At 37.3% G+C, this 27,242-nt stretch overlaps 2 protein-coding genes across 2 annotated transcripts in view; both read left to right on the top strand.

The window, feature by feature from the left end:
* The first annotated feature begins 171 nt into the window (after positions 1-171).
* Positions 172-7,400, top strand: LOC115928630. Its single transcript, XM_030996153.1, has 3 exons — positions 172-1,580; positions 1,921-2,034; positions 2,412-7,400. The coding sequence occupies exons 1-3, from the start codon at positions 1,134-1,136 to the stop codon at positions 2,595-2,597; spliced, it is 747 nt and encodes a 248-aa protein (XP_030852013.1). The 5' UTR covers positions 172-1,133; the 3' UTR covers positions 2,598-7,400.
* The window catches only part of LOC100892251 (MAM and LDL-receptor class A domain-containing protein 1-like), a 43,286-nt gene continuing 18,675 nt past the window's right edge, over positions 2,632-27,242 (top strand). The window contains exons 1-8 of the mRNA XM_030995868.1: positions 2,632-2,662; positions 3,080-3,283; positions 16,676-16,810; positions 18,400-18,722; positions 19,504-19,588; positions 19,914-20,075; positions 21,752-22,062; positions 24,475-24,559. Of these exons, the coding sequence (XP_030851728.1) occupies positions 2,632-2,662; positions 3,080-3,283; positions 16,676-16,810; positions 18,400-18,722; positions 19,504-19,588; positions 19,914-20,075; positions 21,752-22,062; positions 24,475-24,559 (1,336 nt within the window). The remainder of the gene's footprint in view (positions 2,663-3,079; positions 3,284-16,675; positions 16,811-18,399; positions 18,723-19,503; positions 19,589-19,913; positions 20,076-21,751; positions 22,063-24,474; positions 24,560-27,242) is intronic.

Genomic DNA, 27,242 nt, shown 5'->3' on the forward strand with positions numbered 1-27,242 from the left:
TTCTACTGGCCCTGGGCTATTTTGAGCAACCCCTGACTGCAGGGGGGGGGGGGGGGGGGCTGTCGATATTTGAAAATGCAAAGGTTAATTTGCATAAATTTTGAATATGCAAATTTCATTTTATTTTCTTTAATATGTATTATATTGTTTTTTATTTCTTATTTTTTCTAGAGGGCTTAAAGCCAGAACTGTCTATGTCCATTTTTTGTGAAATTCAGTTATGTCCACCAAAGAACTGTATATTCATTTCACTTTGTGTCTATTCAGAACTGTCTATTCCCATGTGTCCATTAGCCATTTTACTTTGATGTTCAGACTGTTTCAAGTACATTCATCAAGAATTGCGCAATACTTGCAGTTTTCTACTCATTAAGCAGATAAGATTCCCTATGCAGCTATTTCACTGATTGTGGCCAAGCAACACCATACCATTGCCCGGAAAAAACGTTATGATAAATAAAAAAGACCAATGTGCAACATGTACGAAGTATGACCAGTTGTCTGGAGATCAGAAGGAGAATTTCACGGAAACCCATCTCGTACAAAAAACAGAGGCTCAAGATGCCAAAGCAGTTCCTTGCATCGTGTAAGACAGAAAATCGTTGTGAATAAGATGGAGTGCAAAAGAGGACATGCTTACAACAAGAAATATGCTGATAAATTTGACTTCGGTGCATCATCAGGAAAGAGCAAACATCATGCAACTTGCAAGGAATGTCGCCGAGATTTGTCAATTTTGCATGGCGGTTGTAATGACATTGTTGTTCATTGCAAATCAAAGCAACACATCACTGCTTTCAAGTCTGAATCGTCAGCACGAGAAATAACATCATGGATGTCAACCTCCAAGGATTTTAATATAACTAGAGCTGAGTGCTTATTTACATCATTTTATTTGGAGCACAATATTCTTCTATCAGCTGCAAGTCACATGGGACCATTGTTGAAAAAAGCCTTTCCTAATTCTGAGGAGGTTATGAAGTTTACCAGTGCAAGGACCAAACATCTTGTCTTGTGCGTGAAATGGCCAAAGATAAACAAGGACAGATCGTTTCAGCCATGAAAGCACGGCCAATTGCAATATCAACTGATGGGAGTAATGTCAGCGACAGTAAACCATACCAAATTGTGGCATGCCTCGGGAAGTGTCAGTGCTTGGTTGCCCCAATCATCTAATTGATTCTGCTGCCAAAGATGCGTCATCTGCATTACCATATTCAATTGACTCGCTCCTTATTGATGTGTTCTACTATCTGGAAGCCAGCGTGAACAGGAAATTGAATCTCAAGAAGTTCCAGATGCTCATTGGGAACGAAGTGCAGGCAGTTCTGAAACATGCTTGTACGAGATGGCTGAGCTTGGGCCAATGCTTGCCAAGATTTATCCAACAATGGCAAGCTCTAGTCCTCTTTTTTGAAGGAGAAGTGTCAGCCGAGCAGAAGACGCCTACTCAACAGACAAAGCAGAAGAAGCCTACTCAACAGACCAAGGCTACCAAGAATAGTGTCCAGACTTCACTTGTTCCAAAGAAGCCAACTCCAGCTGTGAAAAATGAACCTGCTCAGGGATCTCAACTGAAGGTAAGGCTAGAAAATGTATTACTACAAGGCATGTACTCCTTTTTATTCCATTTAAATATGGCCATCATTAAAATTACCAGATTTGAATAGATTAACCCTAGCAGTAGAGAGCTTTCTAAATGTTTGAATTAATCAGCTTTTACTCCTCAAATTGGCAACAGTTATTATCATTTTACACTCTAAAATAGTTTGAAAAAAATACGAAAATGGATATTACGTGAACCAAAATGGTAATTGCAAAATTTAATTTAATGTGTAATTAAATTTCATGCTTATAAATAAGTCATCAATAGTGTTGCAGGCATCGCATTAATTTTTTTAAGCTTGTCTTGTCCTGCAGAAAAAGCCTGCTCACCAAACCAAGATGACTGCACAACTCCAAGCATTCTGCATTCCCAAGAAGGTGTCTGCAGATCCACCACATGTGAGCAAACCTGCCAAGTCTCAGACCCAAGTGAGTACAAAAATTGATCATAATTCGTCGCTGTTTTCACGAAGTGACGGTAGTGAAATAAAATTGCATACAGTTTGCGTGACGATTTTCCTCACTACCGTCACTTCGTGAAAATAGGGACGATATATACAGGGTGACAGTTAAATATGTTCCTTTACATCATTTATTTTTTCTTCTTATTTTTAGGTCATTTACTTGTAAGCTCTTTCTCTTCCAATCATCTTCACTCTGCTGTTCAGTTTACAGATATAAAAATGTATTCAATAATGCTAGTCATCTGCCAAGATTTCAAATGTAGTGTATCTTTTTAATTGTAAACTGTGTCAGTAGTCTTGTTTCTTTCTCATATGGTAATCAATAATTTCTCTACCTCCCAGGTTCAACTTCAAACACCACAGCCACAACACAGTAGACCTGCATCTTCAAGCTCTACTACTCGGGAAAAACGACAAATGAGGAAGCTTCGGATACACCTAGAAAAAAGCAGAAGACTGGGAAAGTTGTTGGCAAGGCAACAGGCTCAACAGTGCTCAAGACTGGAACTTCCAGTCATCCCAGTATGATTTCTAGTAAAATGACTGGAAATGAAAAAACAAGATGTGGAGGAAAAAAAGAAACAAGACAGACAGTAAGAGATAAAACAAGACAGGAAAGAATTCTGAATTCATTGCACTCAAACCCAATATCAGCCACAGCATCATTGCATTTCACAAGAAAAATGTCATCTTTCAGACGAGAAGTCCTCTGATACAAAAGCTAAAAGGAATACTAGAAAGTCTACTGCGTGACTTGTACAGCCAATTTGTAGCTCCACAAGCAATCATTGCAGCCACAGACTTGACCCTTCTGGACTACAAGAACAAGGAGAATCTTTGTGAAGAATCTGAAATGGTCATAAAAAGCGCAACAAGAGAAATTGTGAACACTTTAGATGAGTCTGATTGCCATAAGTTCTATGCAGCAGTGCATTCATATTACACCAAGGCATGTGACTACATTGTAAGTAAGTTTCTATTGAAGTCTGATGTTCTCATCCATGTGCAAGTGGCTGACATTGCATATCAGAAGGATGCCAAATTCACTTCTCTAAAGTTCTTCATCAACAAGTTCCCCTGCATGTTGCTTCAGGAAGAAGAAGAAGACAAGCACAGTGCCCTAGATGCTCTGGAGAACCAGTTCCTTATCTATCAAATTGCTCAGCTTCCGGACTTAGTGCAAAATGAGGAATCTACTGACAAGCAGTGGACAAGTATGATGACAGAAAAGAATGTTTCTGGTGAACTGTGCTATGACAGACTTGCAAAAGGGATTCTAACCATACCCCATACCAATGCTGAATGTGAAAGGGTCTTCAGTCAGGTGCGAAAGAACAAAACTGACTTCAGAGGGTCCATGAGCAACGAAACTCTAAAAAGTGTCCTTATTACTAAGGCTCGCCAAACAACACCCTGCTACATGAGGGAATTTGACTCTGATTTTCCAAAGAAAGCTCGTGATGTGCGCTACGCGCACATGATATTCAGTTTTACTTAAATGTTACTAATTGAAAATTCCAAAGTGTTGGCAGCTATGCCAGGCCAAGGTAGTTGCTGGAAAGAGGACTTTTGTCTCTGCTTCTTTTGATTTGCAAAGTGAATGTCGCTGCAACATTACTCTATGCCATCCAGAACACACATCTCAAAGTCATCGCACACAATTTTCTGGAGAGTGGGCATTCCCACGTGGAATGCAATAGCATGCATTCTGCTATTGAAACAGAAAAAAAGAACATCAATGTCTTCACAATGCATGACTGGGTAAAACATTTTCCACAAATTAAGACGTCGGCTTCCATACAAGGTCATAAACATGTGCCATGGAGACTTTTATGATCTGAAAAATCTCTCACAGCAGATCATGAATAACAAACGCCTAGACGAAGATAGACACGTCTTCAACTGGCTACATGTAAAGAGCTTCCAATACAGGAAGGAAGAGCAAAGCACCATCTGCTACCATCTATAACTACTTGTATGACTACAAGAAGATAGATCATCAGTTCCACGTAATCTGGACCTTGTCTACCAAGAGAAGCATTTAAAAAAGCCTAAACCTTAAGAAGAAGGATCTCATCAACTTGTGCAATAGCCTAGCCATTCCTGAAGAGTTCCATGGATGGTATTTGGCACTCCCATTTTTTAAGTTTCTGACATTGACAGGGTCAAAAGGTCATGGCTTCCATGTATGATGTTTGACCAAGTATTATTTATAAGTTAATGGCATTAAACATAACTACTACACTTTGTCAGATTTTATGCTTGCAATCAAACTTTTAAATGCATTTTTACTCAAATGGCATATTTGGACATAGACAGTTGTGGTTTTAAGTCCTCGATCTATTATTTTATTTCTAATGTATTCTTTTGTTCTGGAATACATCAAGTTACTTTGAGAAACGTATCAAAGCAATTTGATATCAATTCATATCTCCCACTTATACATCTATTTACCTGTATTCACATTTCTGCTTGTACATGTATATATGCAATTGTAGCACTTTTTGATGATATGCGCATACTAATTGCTATGTAACACCTGACAGGTGTATCCAAATTCGATGAAAATGGTATCAAAATGTGCATAAGACTTGAGGAAAAGAATCGAAGAACAACAATGTAAAATTCCAAGCGGTTGCGGCGCTATCTCCAAAAATGCGGGGTGGGGGAGGGGGGGGGGGGGCTCTTACGCCACCCCCCCCCCCCCCAAGTACAGTAAGGAGTAAATGACGTTAGCCATATAATTATAAATATGCATTTTTTAAGATGCTTACATATACATGTAAAGTGTTAAAGGGCAAGTTCACCCGAAAATAAGTTGATCTTCATACATGTAAAGTGTTAAAGGAGAAGTCCACCCCAAAAATAAGTTGGTCTTCATAAAAGCAGATAAATGAGAGAAACAAATCAATGAAATTTTGAGGAAAATCAAAAACAAATGAGAAAGTTATAAATTGTTGGAGTTGTAATCAGTGAAGCACAAATTGCAAACTGTGTGACATCACATGCGAGCTCATATCTCATTTGCTTTGTACAAAAAATATTTTGAAAAATTAATTTCCTCAGACGTTGATTAAATGAATACGATAACATTAGCATAAAACCAGTGATCAGTAATAACATCTATCTGAAAGATGAATAAGGGTAATGCTTTTCACCTACTAACAATACTGGTGAAGGTGATAGCAGTAGTAAAGGTAACGGAGACACTGATTATATTTAATATTAGCAGTGACAATGGAAATGTTTCATTCATATTACATTTTTTTATCACCATGTGTAGGTATTGAATATCTTCAAAATTTCTACCATTTCAGAAAACTTGGTTTAGTGAAGACTGGGTCTTGGCGAGTGTCTTTGATATGTTAAGGGAATTGAGGACAAATGATGGTGTAATACCGGAGTTGAAAGATGAGTATGAATATGACATAGTGCTCCGTGAGAAGTTGGTGAAGTCATGGGGGTTAGCCCAGGAAGCCTTAAAAGGTGCCGCAGGAAAATACAAGAAGTATTAGGATATGAATGCTAGAAACAGGAAATTTAATAACGGAGATCAGGGTTTATCTTGCTTCCCACTGATCAGAACAAGTTGTTGCTGAAATGGAAGGGTCCATTCCCTGTGCTGGCGTAAAGTATGACTATGACTACATTGTCAGTGGTGTTCTTAAGAAATATCACATTAATCTTCTCAACAAATAATTTCTCAGGCAGAAGGTTAACTTGTCAGTGGCTGGCTGCTTTGATTTGTGTATAGAGAGTAGGAAGGTGTGTCAAGATTCTGCAGAAGATGCCGAGGATCAGTTTATATTGAAGGTAAATGTGGGTGCTGGGCTTATGCAGTAACATTCAGGAGAAGAATTCCTGATTGCTTATGCGAGTAACAAGTCATTACCATGGGAAGAAAATTACACAATAGAAAAAAAGTGCTTAGCAATAGTACGAGCAATCAAAAAGTTAAAATATTATTTGTATTAAATTGAAGTACACACAGACCACAAACCATTCTTCTATATTCAAGCGAAGAGGTTTGACAATAAGAGAATCATGAGATGGAGCATGATGCTCCAAGATTACAGGTTTCGGCTTGTATCGGTGAAGGTTCAGTATAATGTTACAGCAGATTATATGAGCAGAATGTAAAATGCACTATACTCATGGATTTCTTTTGTCTGTCTACCATTGTAAATTATTGGATGTGTATCACGGTTTAATAACATATTTTGTTAATGTCATTTGTTGAATACATATTGCATTTACCAGGATTATGTAATGTTGAGATTTATTTTATATTGATCTTCCCAGCCACAAATGTATACCCATCAAACTTTCTATGATAGCACATACAAAATTATTATCCTGAGCATATGTTTTGTAGAAATTCATGAAATCCACTACACAAGTTTGATATGAAGAAGAAAATATTACAGCAATATATACGCATTGTAGTTTATGCAAGTGCAGGAATATTACTCACTACATTTTGAACAGAAAAAACAGAAAGAGATGATAATTAGACAGCCACCTTATGTCTCTAAATATATCAGAGAGGGCTTAATGATGCTGAACACAATGGGTTGTGCTCTTTAATGCTGGATAATTGTTTAATTTTGAGTCAAAGACATTGTCTTCAGGTGATGATGTGAACATTTGATAATCTCTACTTTGTATTAACAGGTTATATACAAACTATATGGACATTGACGTATAGCCATGTTATAGGTTTTCAACTTTGTGCAGAATATGTCATACATATTTATACATGGATTGTTTTTATGCTAATTATCCCACAGCATGATATTGTTGTGCTATGTTGGCATTGTTTTTAGCAAAGGTTTTATTCAAAGGTGTTTGTAGACTTATAACCATGCTCAACCTTTTTCATGATATTAACGTTCTGAAGTACGGGTGCTATATAATATCATTTAAAACAAAAAATCAGATTATTGGAAACACGTTTTAGTAATTGCATTTAGAATTGCGTTTAGAATTGCATGTGCAGATTTCAACTCAAATACAAGAGAAATGTAATGTATCTAAGTCTCATGACTTGATAAAAGTAAGAATGTCATATTATTTATTGTACATTATAAAACTTGGTTGATTAAACCATAGGTTGAGAACTGAGATTTCTGGATATACAACTATATGTATATTGACTAGGATTGGTATTTAGTGATATGAGCTATGTTGTGTCATGATCTTCTGATATCATGTAATGGTTGATAAGATGAAGAATGTTATGTTTGACTTTAAAGGTTTACCTTGATAAAGCTTAAATGATAATTTATGTGCAGTAAAAATTGAAACAGTTTGTTCCAAACATTTTCATGAGATATGTAGTAATTGAGTGATTTGTGTATGTCGTACTGTTTTATAAGTATTTATCTAGGAATGTGAGAAGGAAGCTCAGTACCTAGGAATTATTTTTGAAAAGAATATTTTTGTTTATGGTAAAAGTTGTCATGATGACTTTCAATAAGATGATGACTTTAAATAGGAAGAATAGATTTTATTGACAAAAATTAAGGAACATCCAAAGACATAAAAGAGGGAGAACGAGAGCCAGAGGCTGAAAATGGGGAGGGTGAAAGAGTAGAGAAAAGGATCGAGAGACAGAGCAAGAGAAAAAGAGGGAGGCAGAGCAAGAGAGGGAGAGGGTGAAAGAGTAGAAAGAGAGATACAGAAATAGAGCAAGAGAAGGGAAGGGAAACAAAGCAGTAGAAAGGAGAAAGAATTAAGCGAGATGTGAGTAGATAGATATATAGAAAGAGAAATGTATTGACATGTAAACAATTCTTTGTCCGTGGGAGCTAGAGACGTAAACATTGCGTATACATGGGGTGAATAACTGGCAATAACTCATCGTAGATAAAATTGTCATTTTATGTATTAATGCTTTTATAATTAACGCAGTCATGACAGGGAACATGGAAATTGTGAGTATTTTGAGAGCTGTTCTAAAGAATAAAGCTGATATTTTTTGCAACGAGAATATATTTTTGACGAGCCGAAGGCGTACAATCGCCGGGTTAGAGTTATGGTTAGGTTAGGGGTGGGTGTTTATAAAAGCATATTTAATACATAAAATGACAAATTTATCTAAGATGAGGGATTTTAGATCATGAAATCATGAGGAGAAAAAAAGTTGGTCGAGCTGTCCCCCGAAGAACCCCACCCTGGACAACTCGACCTGGTGTCCAGGGGCTTTGCGTCGGTGTTGTCTAGAATTCCAACTTACTCCACATAGACATTACACGTAAACGAAAAATAGGATTTTCAATTCACATCTTGTCGTTGGAATATCGCCATGATCCCAACATCTGATTTATAGAAAAAAAATGTGACCTTAAGTGTAGAGAATTTTCTCAGCTACAACATATTCGAAGCTTGCAGAAAATCGAGAAAAAATAATCGAGATATTGCTCAAACAAGACTAGAATGTCCTAATGCAGATTTCAGAAAAAGTCACCTCCAATAGGCATGACACGCAAACTAAGAAAATTCTGACATGTCGCATTCAATCAAAATTGTCACTGTGATGACGTCATCAAAGTGAAACATGGTGAGATATAAGGAGACGGAAGGAGACTGGGTAGTCATGTAAAAATACATGAGATGGACCGAGGGATGAAAGAGAAATCAGAATGCATATAGGCTACTTGGAAGGGGTGAAAAAAGAATACAAAGGGCAAAGGAAAGAGGTAAAGGAAATTAAGGAACATCCTATACGACATAAGAGGGAGAACGGGAGCCAAAGGCGGGAAAAGGAGAGCTGGCCGGTGAAAGAGTAGAGACAGATCGAGGGAGACATCAGCTAGAGCAGATCAAGAGGGAGGCAGAGCAAGAGAGGGAGAGGGTGAAAGCGTAGAGAGAGATCGAGATATAGTAGTCGAAAAAGATGATAAAATCACTGATAAGAAACGAAAGCAAATTTTTAAAAAAATTACACCGGAATGGAAGTCGAGTGCTTTAACCAATATACCAAAATATGTCCCTTAGACAATACATGTAAAGCTGACAAACGGCCTTGGCATAGTCGCTATTTCAACTTTCAATTGAAAATTTCGACATGATTTCAACATCAGATCAAAAAACGGAAGGCACACTTAAGATAGCTCATATTATCAGCTATAACATGCTTAAATTGTGGGGGAAATAGACCAAAAAACGATGAAGATATTGCTCGCGAAAGAGGGGAATATTGAATCCAGTTTTGAAAAAAAAAGTCATATAAAAATGTGAAAAATTGACAGGCCTCCTTTAATCGCAAAAATACGCCATGATTCCTTTGTCAAAATGAAATATCGTGTCGACTGCATTTGTAGAGAATTATCTCAGCTAGAACATATTAAAATTAGGAAGAAAATCAATTAATTTTTACAGAGATACAATCGATTTTCAAAAATATGCTGACGTCATAATATGCAAATTGAAATTTTGAGTTCGGATGACGTCATGAGTTAATTGAGAGTCAAATAAGACATGAAATCATATCTCCGTTTCATACTCTATCAAAATATGGAAAAAAAACTGATCTTGAGTTATCCTGTTAACAAAAAAGTGTGCAAATAAATAAAAATAAAGAACAAAAATAAACTACTTGATCATGATCATGATTGTCATGATGATGATAATGATAACCATGATGATGATCATGAGCGTGATCCTGACATCTGATTGAAAAAATGAGGGGACATTTAGATAGCATATAGGCTCAGCTACAACATACACAAAAATCAACAAAAACCAAGCCGAAATAACGGCGATATTGCTCGCAAAAGATAAGAATGTAGAATCCAGATTTGAGAAAAAGTCATCTCCCATAAGGATTACACGCAAAAAGTAATGGATCAAGTGATAACAGGGTAATAATAAAGTAAATATGGTTGTTTATTACATTATTTGCGATTGTACGTGTTTTAATATTCAAAGGAGATGGTAGAGTGAAAGGTCAAAAAGAAAAAAAAGTGAAGAAAAAAAAATTGTTGGAGACGCCCGGACTCGAACCAGGGACCTCGAGGTCGGAAGTCAAGTGCCTTACTGATATACCAAAACATTTCCCATAGAGATTACACGTAAACGGAAAATAGAATTTACAAATCCCACTTTGTAAGTGAAATATGAGCATGATCCCGGCATCTGACCAAAAAATAAAGGGCACACTTATGATAGCTTATTGTCTCAGCTACAACATACTCAAAGCTCAGCGAAAACAAAGCTAAAAAAACGGAGATATTGCTCGCAAAAGACAGGATGTAGAATCCAGTTTTGAGAAAAAGTCATGTCCCATAGAGAATACACGCAAAATGTGAAAAATTGACATGCCACCTTTAATCGCAAAAATACGCCATGATACCTTTGTCAAAATGAAATATTGTGGCAACTGCATTTGTAGAAAATTGTCTCAGCTAGATCATATCAAAATTTGGAAGAAAATCAATCAATATTTACAGAGATACAGTCAATTTTCCAGAAAAATACTGACGTCATAATATGCAAATTGAAATTTTGAGTTGGGAGGCCATTATGATGACGTCATGAGTTAATTGAGGGTCAAATGAGACATGAAATCATATTTCCAATTCATACTCTATCAAAATATGGAGAAAAAAATTGGGTTCACTTTGCATCCTAAAGCGCTACAATGGATTTTGTATAGGCATGTTTTTGCCCATGTATGCTATGTATTACAAGAGCTCGCACGCACGGAAATTATCTTAAACGGACGCTCATTCCGTTATTAATGGTCAGAAAAAGGTGAACAAGGTATCAAAATGCTTGGAAAAATGTGTCAAATATGATGACAGAAAAAAATTGGCGATTCTATGTAGGAAAAAGCAATTACGCGCGAAAACGCGCGCGCATGTGCGTGCGCGCGTTTTTTGCAAAATGCTTAAAATGGCCTGAAACGTATGCAAAAAAAATTTGAGACGATTTGGAGCATTTTTATTTTTTGCGCGCGCGGTGACGCGCGGACGTACGCATGCGCGCGCGTTTTCTGACCTGAAATTGACCGGACAGATATTGACCTTAATCGTGATAAATATGAATGAGAAATGCCTTTCCGTTATGAAGATATGATCATGAGTAAAAAGTACCAAAAAAAACACAAAATGGCGCCTGGATGACGTCATGAAAACTTGATGACCTTGAAAATGTTACTCTAACGTCTCATGACAATGACCTACGACTGTGCCAAAATTGAACGAAATTGACTAAACTGATCTTGAGTTATCCTGTTAACAAAAAAGTGTGAAAATAAATAAAAATAAATAATAATAATAATAAAGAAAGAAAATTCTGACGAAAACAATAGGTGATCTGTCGTTGACAGACCACCTAACTAGAAATTTAATTCGTCATGGGGACGAATTAGGTGGTCTGTCTTTAATTCCTATGTTCATGCTCATCTTTAATTCAATATTTACTATATTGAAAAAGGGAGAAGTTATATAGACATGTAAAGAATGATGATCATGATGATGATCTTGATAGTAATGGTGATGACGATGATGATGATCATGGTGATGTTGATGATCATCAACAGACCATGATGACATCTGATTAAAAAATGAGGGGACGTTGAGATAGCATATAGTCTCAGCTACAACATACTCAAAAATCAACAAAAATCAAGCCGAAATAATGGCGATATTGCTCGCAAAAGACAAGAATGTAGAATCCAGATTTGAGAAAAAGTCATCTCCCATAAGGATTACATGCAAAAAGTAATGGATCAAGTGATAATAGGGTAATAATAAAGTAAATATGGTTGTCTATTACATTATTTGCGATTGTACGTGTTTTAATATTTAAAGGAGATGGTACAGTAAAAGGTCAAAAAGAAAAAAAAAGTGAAAAAAAAATTGTTGGAGACCCCCGGACTCGAACCAGGGACCTCGAGGTCGGAAGTCAAGTGCGTTACCGATATACCAAAACATTTCCCATAGAGATTACACGTAAACGGAAAATGGAATGATCAAATCCCACTTTGCAAGTGAGATATGAGCATGATCCCGGCATCTGATCGAAAAATAAAGGGCACACTTGTGATAGCTTATTGTCTCAGCTACAACATACTCGAAGCTCAGCGAAAACAAAGCTAAAACGACGGAGATATTGCTCGCAAAAGACAGGATGTAGAATCCAGTTTTGGGAAAAAGTCATGTCCCATAGAGAATACACGCAAAATGTGAAAAATTGACATGCCACCTTTAATCACAAAAATACGCCATGATACCTTTGTCAAAATGAAAAATTGTGTAGACTGCATTTGTAGAGAATTGTCTCAGCTAGATCATATCAAAATTTGGAAGAAAATCGATCAATATTTACAGAGATACAGTCAATTTTCCAGAAAAATACTGACGTCATAATATGCAAATTGAAATTTTGAGTTGGGAGGCCATTATGATGACGTCATGAGTTAATTGAGGGTCAAATGAGACATGAAATCATATTTCAAATTCATACTCTATCAAAATATGAAGAAAAAAATTGGGTTCACTTTGCATCCTAAAGCGCTACAATGGATTTTGTATAGGCATGTTTTTGCCCATGTATGCTATGTATTACAAGAGCTCGCACGCACGGAAATTATCTTAAACGGACGCTCATTCCGTTATTAATGGTCAGAAAAAGGTGAACAAGGTATCAAAATGCTTGGAAAAATGTGTCAAATATGATGACAGAAAAAAATTGGCGATTCTATGTAGGAAAAAGCAATTACGCGCGAAAGCGCGCGCGCATGTGCGTGCGCGCGTTTTTTGCAAAATGCTTAAAATGGCCTGAAACGTATGCAAAAATAATTTGAGACGATTTGGAGCATTTTTATTTTTTGCGCGCGCGGTGACGCGCGGACGTACGCATGCGCGCGCGTTTTCTGACCTGAAATTGACCGGACGGATATTGACCTTAATCGTGATAAATATGAATGAGAAATGCCTTTCCGTTATGAAGATATGATCATGAGTAAAAAGTACCAAAAAAAACACAAAATGGCGCCTGGATGACGTCATGAAAACTTGATGACCTTGAAAATGTTACTCTAACGTCTCATGACAATGACCTATGACTGTGCCAAAATTGAACGAAATTGACTAAACTGATCTTGAGTTATCCTGTTAACAAAAAAGTGTGAAAATAAATAAAAATAAATAATAATAATAATAACTAGAAATTTAATTCGTCATGGAGACGAATTAGGTGGTCTGTCTTCAAGTCTTATGAGAGATTATAATATGTACTATATTGAGAAAGGGAGACGTTATATATACATGTAAACAATGATGATCATCATGATGATCATGATGATGATGATCTTGATAGTAATGGTGATGACGATGATGATGATGATGATGATGATGTTGATGATTATCATCAACAGACCACGATGACATCAGACTGAACAAAATTAGAGAACATTTAGATAGCGTATAGTCTCAGCTACAACATACTCAAAAATCAACAAAAACCAAGCCGAAATAACGGCGATATTGCTCGCAAAAGACAAGAATGTAGAATCCAGATTTGAGAAAAAGTCATCTCCCATAAGGATTACACGCCAAAAGTAATGGATCTAGTGATAATAGGGTAATAATAAAGTAAATATGGTTGTTTATTACATTATTTGCGATTGTACGTGTTTTAATATTCAAAGGAGATGGTACAGTGAAAGGTCAAAAAGAAAAAAAAGTGAAGAAAAAAAATTGTTGGAGACGCCCGGACTCGAACCAGGGACCTTGAGGTCGGAAGTCAAGTGCGTTACCGATATACCAAAACATTTCCCATAGAGATTACACGTAAACGGAAAATGGAATTATCAAATCCCACTTTGTAAGTGAAATATGAGCATGATCCCGGCATCTGATCGAAAAATAAAGGACACATTAACGATAGCTTATTTTCTCAGCTACAACATACTCAAAGCTCAGCGTAAACAGAGATAAAACGACGGAGATATTGCTCGCGAAAGACGAGAATGTAGAATCAAGTTTTGAGAAAAAGTCATGTCCCATAGAGAATACACGCAAAATGTGAAAAATTGACATGCCTCCTTTAATCGCAAAAAACACCATGATACCTTTGTCAAAATGAAATCTTGTGACGACTGCATTTGTAGAGAATATTCTCAGGTAGAACATATCAAAATTTGAAAGAAAATTGATCAATATTTACAGAGATACAATCAATTTTCCAAAAATCTGCTGACGTCATAATATGAAAATTGAAATTTTGAGTTCGGAGGCCATTATGATGACGTCATGAGTCAATTGAGGGTCAAATGAGACATGAAATCATATCTCCAATTAATACTCTATCAACATATGAAAACAAAATTTGGTTCATCTTCCATCCTAAAGCGCTACAATGGATTTTGTATAGGCATGTTTTTGCCCATGTATGCTATGTATTACAAGAGCTCGCACGCACGGACATTATGTTAAACGGACGCTCATTCCGTTATTAATGGGCAGAAAAAGGTGAACAAGGTATCAAAATGCTTGGAAAAATGTGATAAATATGATGACAGAGAAAATTTTGCGATTTTATGTTGGCAAATACCAGTACGCGCGAAAACGCGCGCGCACGCGCGTGCGAATTTTTTTTGCAAAACGCTTAAAATGGCCTGAAACGTATGCAAAATTAATTTTAAACGATTTGAAGCATTTTTATTTTTTGCGCGCGCGCTGACGCGCGGACGTACGCGTGCGCGCGCGTTTTTTGACCTGAAGTTGACCGGACGGATATTGACCTTAATCATGATAAATATGAATGAGAAATGCTTTTCCGTTAAGAAGATATGATCATGAGTAAAAAGTACCAAAAAAAACACAAAATGGCGCCTGGATGACGTCATGAAAACTTGATGACCTTGAAAATGTTACTCTAACATCTCATGACAATGACCTATGACTGTGCCAAAATTGAACGAAATTGACTAAACTGATCTTGAGTTATCCTGTTAACAAAAAAGTGTGAAAATAAATAAAAATAAATAATAATAATAATAATAAAGAAAGAAAATTCTGACGAAAACAATAGGTGATCTGTCGTTGACAGACCACCTAATAAAGAAAGAAAATTCTGACGAAAACAATAGGTGATCTGTCGTTGACAGACCACCTAATAATAATAAAGGCAATTTTAACAAAATTATAAGGTGGTCTGTATAGATACAGCCCACCTGATAATAATAAAGGCAATTTTAACAAAATTATAAGGTGGTCTGTATAGATACAGCCCACCTGATAAAGGCAATTTTAACAAAATTATAAGGTGGTCTGTATAGATACAGCCCACCTGATAATGTTATTAGCGTTTAGAGGCTTCGGTGGTAAGCGCTTTATAAGTAACGTTCTTCTTATTATTAATGTTATTATTATTATTATTATTATTATTATTATCATTATTATTATTATTATTAATACAAATAATAACTAGACATGTAATACTTGTTTGGAACAAGTATAGGTGGGCTGGTCCAACTAAAATTTTAGACAAAATAGAGCAAAATTAAGCGAGATACTGCTAAAAAAACAATGTCATGTAGATTAATGATGTGAACGAAATTCACATTCAATAGGCATAACATGCAAATTAAGAAATTTCTGATATTTGCCCTTTAATTGTAATTTTCACTATGATGACGTCATCAAAATGAAAAATGGTATAACAGAGCTTGTAGAGAATTGTCTTAGCTACAACATATCAAAATTTGGAAGAAAATCGACAAATATTTACAGAGATACAATCAATTTTACATAAATATGCTGACGTCATAATATGCAAATTCGTATTTTGAGTTCCAAGGCCATTATGACACGGACATTTATCTTGAATGGACGCTCATCTTGTTATTAATGGTCATAAAGAGTTAAACATGGTATCAAATTGTTTGAAAAAATATGAGAAATATCATGAAGGAAAAAAAATAGCGATTCTATGTTGTGTAATGGTGTTACGCACGAAAACGCGCGCGCATGCGCGTGTGCGCGATTTTTTATAAAATGCTTAAAATGACCTAAAACGTATGCAAAATAAATTTGAGATGATTCTGAGCATTTGTAAATTTTGCGCGCGCATTGACGCGCGGAAGTTCGCGCACGCGCGCATTTTTTGACTTGAAATTGACTGGATTGATATTGACCTTGATCATGATAAATATGACTGAGAAATGACTTACCGTTATGAAAATATGATCATGATTAAATTTTCGGAAAATTTCACAAAATGGCGCCTAGATGACATCATCAGTCAAGGTCAAGATTGAAAACTTTACTGTGTTTTGTCCATATGCCTATTCATATGTGTGCTTAATTTCAACGCATTTGATTGAGCCATTTTCAAGTTATCTTGTTAACAAAAAAGTGGTTAGAAATAAAATAAAGAAATAATAATAAAGGCAATTTTAACGAAAACATAAGGTGGTCTGTATTATATACAGCCCACCTGATAATAATGATTTCGTTTTTTCCAGGGAACCTACGGCCTGATATTCGATCCCTTAATCCTTGGACAAAGAGTCAAGTGAATGAACCACTTTACCACAACACATATTTGTAGATATCCCCCTGTAAATGGTTGTCTCGTATGTTCTATCACAGGGGATTTCCAGTGCGATTTTGATGAACCTGCATTGTGTGGTTTCACCCAAGATACAAGAGATGATCTGGAGTTTCTTCATCATAGTGGTTTGACTCCAACCGAAGGAACTGGACCTCATGGCGACCATACCTCAGGTACACACCCACTAACTAAATCGATCTGCTAAAACAATTCCACTCCATCTAGGTCATTCGAAAACCAGACAAATACTCCCTACCTTCTCTGGTACGTTGAAAGGGAGTAGTCTTGGAAACGCGCACCGTGGTAGTCGTAGATCTGTGGGGATGAATTACCACTGTCCTCCTTTGTTTATTGGTGTCCCGAAGAAAGAGGGAGAGAGAGAGAGAGAGAGAGAGAGTGATAGAGGAGGGGGGGGGGGGGGGTTGGGGTGGAGGGGAATCAAAGTTTGTTGTGTGTGCCCGTAATGGAGAGTGTGAAAGACGATAGTATAATGTAGTATGTCATAGTACACAAGAGACAGACTGCTAATCAGGAGTCAGTTCCCAATGTATATGGGCAATTCCACGGAGATTGTTCACTCGCCCAAAATAATAATTTTTCTATAACCCCATAAATATTTGTGTTACCATGACGAATTTCGAATTTAACATTGGAGCTGAAAACACACTTTAATTGGCTTGGTATATAATATTAATAGGACTGAAACTGCATTAAAGAATTGTATTTTTCAATAAAAAAAGAATCCCCAAATTGAGCGGCTTTTTTCCCCCAAAAATATATTTAGGTCTCATTATTTATAAGTACTTCAGATATAATTGTTGGTAGCAAATTGTGATAAATGAAACCAAAGATTATTTTAACGCAAAGAACTGATATAGAGGTCTTTAATGATAAAGACCGGTAGTGGTAAAATTGCGGTTGAAGGGTTTTGGTATTATTGGTAATAAGAGCTTCCATTTAATTTTTTGAGAGGGGGGCGTTTCCAAAACTGGTCTTTACCTTTAAAGAGTGGACAAATGAGTCATGTCCGTTGCGCAAAACCTGTCATGTCAGCTACGCTACTTGTCTTTCTTTAGCTCTGACAACGAAAAATGTAATCTTAAAGTTTTACAACAGGTATTTATATTTAGAATCGGATTATAACAATCTAATACTCCCTTTAAGACTCATTGAACCTTACATATTTACAAACTATTCAGAAGTGCAAAATGTCCCTTGTCCTTTCTCTGTCATGTCCGTTACATTTACAAAGAGTTCATAGGGCGAAGGTTACACTCCTGTTTTTGAAAGCATACAGTACATGAATGTAATTATAAATACATTGTGTATTATCCTGTAGTCCTTTTTGCTTATGTACTTCTTCCTTACTTTCTAAATGTTATAATTGCTATTAAACAATCCTGTGGTTAGGGTTAGGGTACTAAATACTATATGCAATTTTAAATGGCGTCGATGGAATCGTTGTCTTTATTGGCGGCTGGAGTGGATCGGAGGATTGATACCCGAGTAACATGTACTTGATTGCGTTCCTGGTGCTCCAATTCTTACTTGCGTAACTCCGTCTTGTTACTTTTTAATATTTGTATAACATAATATTTTTGCTCTGCAACTAAGATATAGTGGATAGCACGAGAAAGTCTTTACCACTATGAGGTCCCTAATATTATTGATCTTTTTGTTCAGTTTTTAGTTTTAGGTGCTGAAAAAATAAAGCAAATCAGAAGAGACTCGTTAATTTCTCCTTATACTACTGATACCGCAGGTTTCGGACATTATATGTACCTTGAAGCAACAGGTGCAACGTTCGGGTCCACTGCCCGCCTCATATCTCCTCGCTTCAATGGTAGCAGTGGTGATGATGATGATGAGGGGACCAACGGTGTGAAGGTCACCTTCTGGGTTCATAAGAATGGGCAGGAGATGGGAAACCTTCGTTGTTTTCTTATGAATGCAACCACGGATACATCCACAGCGACTACGAACACCACCACTACAATGCAACAAATACTAGAAGTCCCTGGTGTACTCGGGACCGAATGGGTGAAGAGAAATGTGACGATTCCTAGACCATCAACAGATTTTCATGTACGTCGCTTGATTTTTCTTTTGGTTGTAATGCTATCATTTTAACTTAATACCTTCAGAGTTATGAGAAAGGAGCGAGAGTGAAAAGTCCAGAGGTGAAAGTATTTGAGTGTATCCCTTTTGAATGGGGAAGCCCCCGATCGTTTGAACACGTTCATTTCAGTGTGGGTTTCGCATTTGAAAGAAAAAGTTGTGGTTTCGAATTTGGAAAGACATAAGTGATCAGTGCGGGGCTTTACCAAGATTCCTCATGCTACCCAATGGAAATTTAGAATGAAGGGAAGTGAGAGTATGTTACAGTAGGAGTCTGTCTAGAAAAACGGGGTGGATGTTAGATAATGTGAAACAATATAGTGAAATGTATTATTGCCAAAAATTACCCTTTAGCTTTATTGTCCGTTTCCGTTTTGTTTTACGAATAGGTGTACTCGACACTAAAAAGAAGAAGCTAGTTTTAATCTTTCGATTTGACTGAATGATTTTGCTTGAATTATTTAAATGCTTAGTTCTAAACGCAATGATAATGAAGTGTAGAATCCTGCTTGGAATGGAATCATGAAAACAAACAACAACTTAATAAGCGTCTTTCTGGCACTCAGTAGACGATTCATAATATCAATTTCCCTCATTTTCTAAATATATATTGACTAAAGTCCCCCATGAATCACATGCTCTTAGCAACATTATGAAACAAAAATATAAAAAAAGGGTTTGGTGAAAGAAGGGATGTATTCATGTGAATTAAGTTCTAGCGTCTTCGAAATTGTTTCATAACCGACAGATCGTTTTCGAAGCAACATGTGGAGCATCTGCAGCTAGTGATATCGCTATTGATGACGTCACTGTGAATGATGACGTCATTCCAGGTCAGAATAAAAACTCTTCTATATATATATATAATTCTAACACTGCAATGAGATAAAACAAATACAGACCGTAAAACAGAGTAGCATGACAATTTTTTTTAATTGTTTAAATATGTTATAAATGATCAATAATGGGCGTTTGTATTATTTTCTAGATTAAATAAAAAATTGAGCTTTCTAATTCTTTTAATAATATGTAAGCTTGGACAAGTACAAATGTCCCCTGAAAGTATTGCTCTTTACATGCCCTTATGTTCAAAATATAGTGAGAAATAGCTGAATAGCTTTGACCAAATATTTCTTTTAATGTTATATTTTTTTTCAGAACCAGCACCTATTGAAGAGTTCAACTGTACTTTTGAGGCTGCAGGCCTTTGTGTATTTTCTCAAGATGGAACCGACCAGTTCAATCTAGTCAAATACCATGCTGCTGAAAATCCAAATCCATTTGCTATGAATAGAGATCACACATTTAGCAATGGCACAGGTAACACCAAACCTTACTCTACTCCACCATTTTCAATACTGTCTTACATTTCATGCTTTTTAAAAAACACATTACAATTATGGGCTAAAATACATTTCTGAACTAGAAATAGCTGAAACCCAACAAATCCTATAGCGCTACGAAGAAGGCAATTGCCAGTAAAAACGAAGGGGAAAAAAATCCCCAATAATTATTTTTTAATTATATCATAGAATGTGCAGTCCACCTAGAATTGGGTCAAGTCAAAGTAAAATGCGGAAATAGATTTTCGTCCTCAACATTGAATTTTCATTTTGATATGAGGATGGGTTGTCTTTTGCATGCCATTCATTACGTAATCTTTGTACGAATGGGGCGTCAGTGTCGGAGGCGGTGCTCGGGTAGGGGAGCACTTTGTCAAGTACACCAAAAGTATGTCTCGTTTTATTACTGGTAAATGTCCTTATTCAAATATGAAAAATGCCCCTTTTTCTATTGAGTACATTTTCCCTTCTTTTGCCCCTATACAAAGCTAACAAATGCCCCTTTTTAGTTGAAAAGTGTCCCCTTTTATCCGAGTGCCCTTTTTCTTCAAATCTATTAAGTGCCCCTTTCTCAAATGCGATAAGGTCAACTTGTTTTCTGCCACTTTTCCCTATATTTCCAATTTTCACAAAATGTGCACTTTTACAGTCATCTCTATATAGAGAGCCAAATCTTTTCTTGACAAAATAGGAGATGCTTTGTGTAATAACTGGTATCGTATTGTTTCACCACAGTGTAAGGCAGTGGGACCGGGGGCATGTGCACAATGCCCCAAGTTTCATAAGAGTAAACACTGTCCCTTTAATAAAAACAATGGTGCTCGTTTTCGATGCTATCAATTGCTTCTGATGTAAATGGGTCATTTTGATACGAGTAGTGTGTCCATTATACAGTAAAACGTGGGCCCTTTTAATAAACTACCTTCTTTTCAACTAATAAAAAAGGCACGTTCGAACCCATCCTTTAAACTGCACGCCCTATTTAACTTCATCGCATAGCGAGGCTATCATGGGCCCTTTTGCAAGCATATAAAATTGTAGAGGCGCGATAGCTTAGTCGGTAGAGCAGTGGTCTCGTATCCGGTGACCCGGGTTCGAAACCAAGGCGATGCGCTAGGGCCCTTTGGTAAGGCATTAGTCTTCATTATCAGGTCCCTCGGAAAGGACCTACAGCCGTCGGCCGTCTGGTTGCTTACTTACAAGCATTTATGCTTTCTTAGCAGTCAGGTAAAATAACCAACCAACCAATTTAGACAATTATTAAGGAATTTTCGGGGCAAATGCTGACTGCAAAGATCGGTAGCAATGCAAACACATGAATAATCATTATTTTGCTTGGCAATGCTTGCTTCTTTAGCTCGCAAATGAATCTTCAGACCAACAACTATGATGCGGAAGCTTTACCTTGAAAACGTAAAAAGTGTAACGTTAAAGAGAGGAACAAGAAAATGCTGAACACATACCTGACAATGAATTGATTAATTGACAGGATGTAGGAATATTCAAATTTCTATTTAAAACAATGCTTACATTACGATTGTACGTGTCCCTTTTTTCTTTCTTTCAAACACGGTAGCTTTTCGTTGTTGCCCCCTCTTTGTATCATTTGTCATTCGTGTCCATAGGGTTCACGGTTTACCTTTGTTTTAACAGGGCAATACTTGTCAGTCGATGCGTATAGCCGCTTTGGGTGGGGATGGCGTCGTACACCATCGAGACATTCAGCAGGGCAGGTTGCTCGTCTTGTATCACCCATGTTAGCTCCCGTGAATGAAGGCGAAGACCCAGCATGTCTTCTATTCTGGTACCACATGCATGGAGGGGATGGTGTGGGTCAGATCAGGGTCTACGTCAAGAATGAATCCTCAGAGGAGTTAGGTGATCCGCAATGGCTCCTTGGCGGTGAACGAGGGAACGTTTGGCGCGCTGCTGAAATCAGAATTGAACAACTTCTTAAATTTCAGGTAAATAATATACAGATGATGATGTTGTTGTTGTTGTTGGAGGTGATGGTGTGGATCAGATCAAGGTCTATGTCAAGAATGAAACCTCAGAGGAGTTAGGTGATCCGCAATGGCTCCTTAGCGATGAACGAGGGCACGTGTGGCGCGCTGCTGAAATCAGGATTGAACAACTTCTTAAATTTCAGGTAAATAATATGCAGATGATGTTGTTGTTGTTGTTGGGTTTATCGGTGCTATCCATCGATTCCGATGATTCCCGCCAGGCTGTGTGTGAGGGCGTCTTGCTCTCACTTCTGCTGCTCTACGTTTCTGTGATTCTGATACTTGCCCGGTGTGTGAGATAAAGATTTACCTTGACCGTTGTTATTGAAAAGCTATCATGTGATACTCTATAGTATTAATGACTGCTTTGAGAGAAATAGTTGTTTTTATACGCTCAAGGAAAGGTTAGAATTGTGCTATTGCCCCGAGGCGTGCCGAGGGCAATAGCCCAATTGTAACCTTCCCGAGAGCGTATAAAAACAACTATTTCTCGAATATTAAAGCAGTCATTAATACTTTTATATGCCGAAAACAAAAGAGGCAACTAATGACACCACCTTTGCCTTTCTCTAGTTTATCTGCACGGTTGTTTTTAATGAGTGTATCTTTGAGAGTAGACTAGATCTAGATTCTAGTCTAAGCAAGATTTTTTTACAATTTTGGGGGTGGACCGGCCCTGTGGGGAATAGAGAGAAGAACCTGCGCTTTCATATGACACCTCACTTATTGAGTATCACCTTCAGGATCACAACAGATAAAGGTTTGAATCTCGAATTGGAAAAAAAAAATTGACTTTTTTGCATGGTCGCGCAATGCACGTAGACTGCATAGAGACTGCATTGCGTGTAATCTTTAAGGGAAGAATATAGCACACAACATCGGGTGCGCGATCAGACACCATGACAACTAGATCTATTTTCGTCTATTATATGTCTATGCTGCATGGTACTCCATTTTCAGCAACTAAACTAACATGTTTATGGATAATTTCACGTACCCTTTTTGTTGTTCTTGCTGTCAGCGAGTCTTGCATTTGATAAGTTGAAAACTTGGGACAGTTTCTTTAGCCATTTTTGTCTTGTTTGGAATTGTCTTGTCTTGTATGAAAATACCGACCAATTCTTCGCACACGTACGGTATCCTCGATCGCTCAAACCATTTTTTAACATGTAAACCTATGGGGTAACCATGGAGACTGAACTATTTTCCCGGTAACCATGGTTACTGGGATTTTAGAACTGTTTTAACCATGGTTACTGGGAATTTTACAGAAATAGTTAAAGTTTATGAATGCAATTTCGACCAATCAGATGGCTGGATTTCTTAAGTGAGGTATATAAAACATCTTGTTATACATGTGTTCGCACAAAAGTCCAATATAACATGTTTTTAATGTTATTTTAATGTTATACCGCGCTCGAAAATGAATTAGTATTCCCATCAGTCTTCTACGTGCGTACCCTTAGGTTGCATTCTCATAGTGGAGCACGTAGTAGATCACAGCAAGACTACATGAAACTCATCAAGACGGTTGTTGACTAGAGAATAAAACGAGGCATAAGATCGAAATACCCTTATTTATATCTAAAATATATTGAATACATATCGGTGTTTAATGAAGCATTATATTCGCCTCCAAATTCTGCATTACCCTCGTACAATTACTCCCACCTGTCCTTCTGCCTCGATCAAATATAACATCACTTGGAGAAAATCTGAATGGGTCGGTTCACAAATATTTATATAATATTGAATGGTTTGATATAAAGGTAAATCCCACGCGCTCATGAGCATATTTCACGCCGGAACGACTAGCGAAATATTTTCAAGACAAGTGCGATATCATACACATATGATATGAATGTTCTGGAGTTCAATATAACAAAAAATATGAACGGGCAAATTCAGAATTTTCATCTGGGCCTCAAGCGGAGGTAATAGCAGTACGGGAGTAATTCTGAATTGGGAGACGCTTAGGTTATAAACTGGACTTGCAGCTTAGGAGTGCCGGTTAGGTGTACACTTTTGAAATAACCAATGGCACAGTCGGAAAATTGTCATATCATCTTCGAGGAACCGTCTATTTGTAACTTTTTTTGTTACCTAGTATACTTTGATTACAAATTTACATTATCACTATTACTATCAGAGTCTTTGGTCGCTCGCTTCGCTCACAAATAAAGTTAACTTGGAAAAAAAGAAGTCAGTAATCTGGTGAAAGACAAAACAGATTAATGAAATGGACAAAACGTGTCGTGTATAACTTATTGAAAATGTGAACCCTAAATTAAAGGAGCCATATATTTATGATATGTCTAATTGTGTAAATCAACTCTAATACAGTATCCCAATTCGCTTTTTTTCCCTTAGATTATCTTCGAATTTACGGCTGGAAACTTGGAGAATATTGCTATCGATGATGTGAGCTTATCACGCTATGAATGTCCTGGAGAACGTGAGTATATAACGAAACGAATACAGAGATATCTGGTAATTGTTGCTACAGGGCTTTCTTTCTAATTCATCACAAGTAATTCAACATATATCACTTCTTTCACTTTTGTGCAAAAAGTGGGCTAAGAAGATGAACGAAAACCTAAGTTGTGAGAGATGTAGGAATGCAAGAGATGGAAGAGATTAAGAGTTGTAGGAATGCAAGTGGTGTAAGAGATTAAGAGCTGTAGAAATGCAGGAGATGGAAGAGATTAAGAACTGTAAGAATGCAAGAGGCGTAAGAGATTAAGAGCTGTAGAAATGCAAGATATTGAAGAGATTAAAAGCTGTAGAACTGCAAGAGATGGACGAGATTAGGAGCTGTAGAACTGCAATAGATGGACGAGATTAGGAGCTGTAGAAATGCAAGAGATGGAAGAGATTATGAGTTGTGGGAATGCAAGAGATTGACGAGATTAAGAGCTGTAGAAATGCAAGAGATGGAAGAGATTAGGAGCTGAAGAAATGCAAGAGATGGAAGAAATTAAGAGTCGTAGGAATGCAAGAGATGGACGAGATTAAGAGTTGTAGGAACGCAAGAGATGGACGACATTAAGAGTTGAAGGAATGCAAGAGATTGACGAGATTAAGAGTTGTAAGAATGCCGGAGATGTACGAGATTAAGAGCTGTAGGTATGCAAGAGATGTACGAGATTAAGAGCTGTAAGGTATGCAAGAGATGGAAGAGATTAAGAGCTGTAGGAATGCAAGAGATGGAAGAGATTAAGAGTAGTAGGAATGCAGGAGAGTGAAGATATTAAGAGTTATAAGAATGCAGGAGATTACGAGCTGTATATAGGAATGCAAGAGATGGAAGAGATTATGAGTTCTAGGAATGCAAGGGATGCACGAGATTAAGAGTTGTAGGAATGCAAGGGATGTACGAGATTAAGAGTTGTAGGAATGCAGGAGAGTGAAGATATTAAGAGTTGAAGGAATGCAAGAGATGAAAGAGATTAAGAGTTGTAAGAATGTAGGAGATGGGAGTGATTAAGAGCTGTAAGAATGCAAGAGATGTACGAGATTAAGAGCCGTAGGTATGCAAGAGATGTACGAGATTAAGAGTTGTAGGAATGCAAGGGATGTACGAGATTAAGAGCTGTATGAATGCAAGAGATGTAAGAGATTAAGGGCTGTAAGAATGCAAGAGATGGAATAGATTAAGAGTTGTAAGAATGCAAGGGATGTACGAGATTAAGAGCTGTATGAATGCAAGAGATGTAAGAGATTAAGAGTTGTAGGAATGCAAGAGTTGGAAGAGATTATGAGTTGTGGGAATGCAAGAGATGGACGAGATTAAGAGCTGTAGAAATGCAAGAGATGGAAGAGATTAGGAGCTGTAGAAATGCAAGAGATGGAAGAGATTATGAGTTGTATAAATGCAAGAGATGATAGAGATTAAGAGTTGTAGGAATGCAAGAGATGGACGAGATTAAGAGTTGTAGGAATGCAAGAGATGAAAGAGACTAAGAGTTGTAAGAATGCCGGAGATGTACGAGATTAAGAGCTGTAGGTATGCAAGAGATGGACGAGATTAGGAGCTGTAGAACTGCAAGAGATGGACGAGATTAGGAGCTGTAGAATTGCAAGAGATGGTAGAGATTATGAGTTGTGGGAATGCAAGAGATTGACGAGATTAAGAGCTGTAGAAATGCAAGAGATGGAAGAGATTAGGAGCTGTAGAAATGCAAGAGATGGAAGAAATTATGAGTCGTAGGAATGCAAGAGATGTACGAGATTAAGAGCTGTAAGGTATGCAAGAGATGGAAAAGATTAAGAGCTGTAGGAATGCAAGAGATGGAAGAGATTAAGAGTTGTAGGAATGCAGGAGAGTGAAGATATTAAGAGTTATAAGAATGCAGGAGATTGCGAGCTGTATATAGGAATGCAAGAGATGGAAGAGATTATGAGTTGTGGGAATGCAAAATATGGACGAGATTAAGAGCTGTAGAAATGCAAGAGATGGAAGAGATTAGGAGCTGTAGAAATGCAAGAGATGGAAGAGATTATGAGTTGTATAAATGCAAGAGATGGAGAAGATTGAGAGCTGTAGAAAATTTATGCAAGAGATGGAAGATATTATGAGCTGTAGAAATGCAAGAGATGATAGAGATTAAGAGCTGTAGGAATGCAAGAGATGGAAGAGATTAAGAGTTGTAGGAATGCAGGAGAGTGAAGATATTAAGAGTTATGAAGTGTAAATGCATAAATCAACGAATCGACCAGCTGTCATCAGATCTTAAGAAAGTCCAACATGCAGTTGAAGCTATTCTCGATGCTCCTAAGAATGTCAAGACCAACCCCTCCCCCAAGAAGCAGCGGAGAACCCCACCACCCGCCCAGAAGTCAGATCGTCAACAAGATCAGATATCATCGGCCGCTTTTCAGTCTCAATGCATGTATCCACCGCAACCCCCTCCTCCTCATCAACGTATGCAGTTTGTCCCGCCCACTTCAGACTTCCCAGCACCCCTCCCTCAACGTAGACTGAACCCACAATTGGACCAATCCCGTTACCAGCCGCTTCTACAACCCCCTTCGCGTCCTATGCAACCACCTCCGAATGAACCGACAATCAACCACCATCATCCCAGACCATCTACATTCTTTAACCATGACCTCTACCAGAATCAAGGTTTCGCATT

This window comes from Strongylocentrotus purpuratus, unplaced genomic scaffold, assembly GCF_000002235.5.
Source record: "Strongylocentrotus purpuratus isolate Spur 01 unplaced genomic scaffold, Spur_5.0 spur5_scaffold_3, whole genome shotgun sequence".
NCBI classification, from domain to species: Eukaryota; Metazoa; Echinodermata; class Echinoidea; order Camarodonta; family Strongylocentrotidae; genus Strongylocentrotus; species Strongylocentrotus purpuratus.

Coding starts and splice junctions, on each gene's coding strand:
- LOC115928630 (XM_030996153.1), top strand. CDS start 1,134: ATGCCTCGGGAAGTGTCAGTGCTTGGTTGCCCCAATCATCTAATTGAT. Junction 1,581..1,920: donor CTCAGGGATCTCAACTGAAG/GTAAGGCTAGAA, acceptor CTTGTCCTGCAG/AAAAAGCCTGCTCACCAAAC. Junction 2,035..2,411: donor CTGCCAAGTCTCAGACCCAA/GTGAGTACAAAA, acceptor TCTACCTCCCAG/GTTCAACTTCAAACACCACA.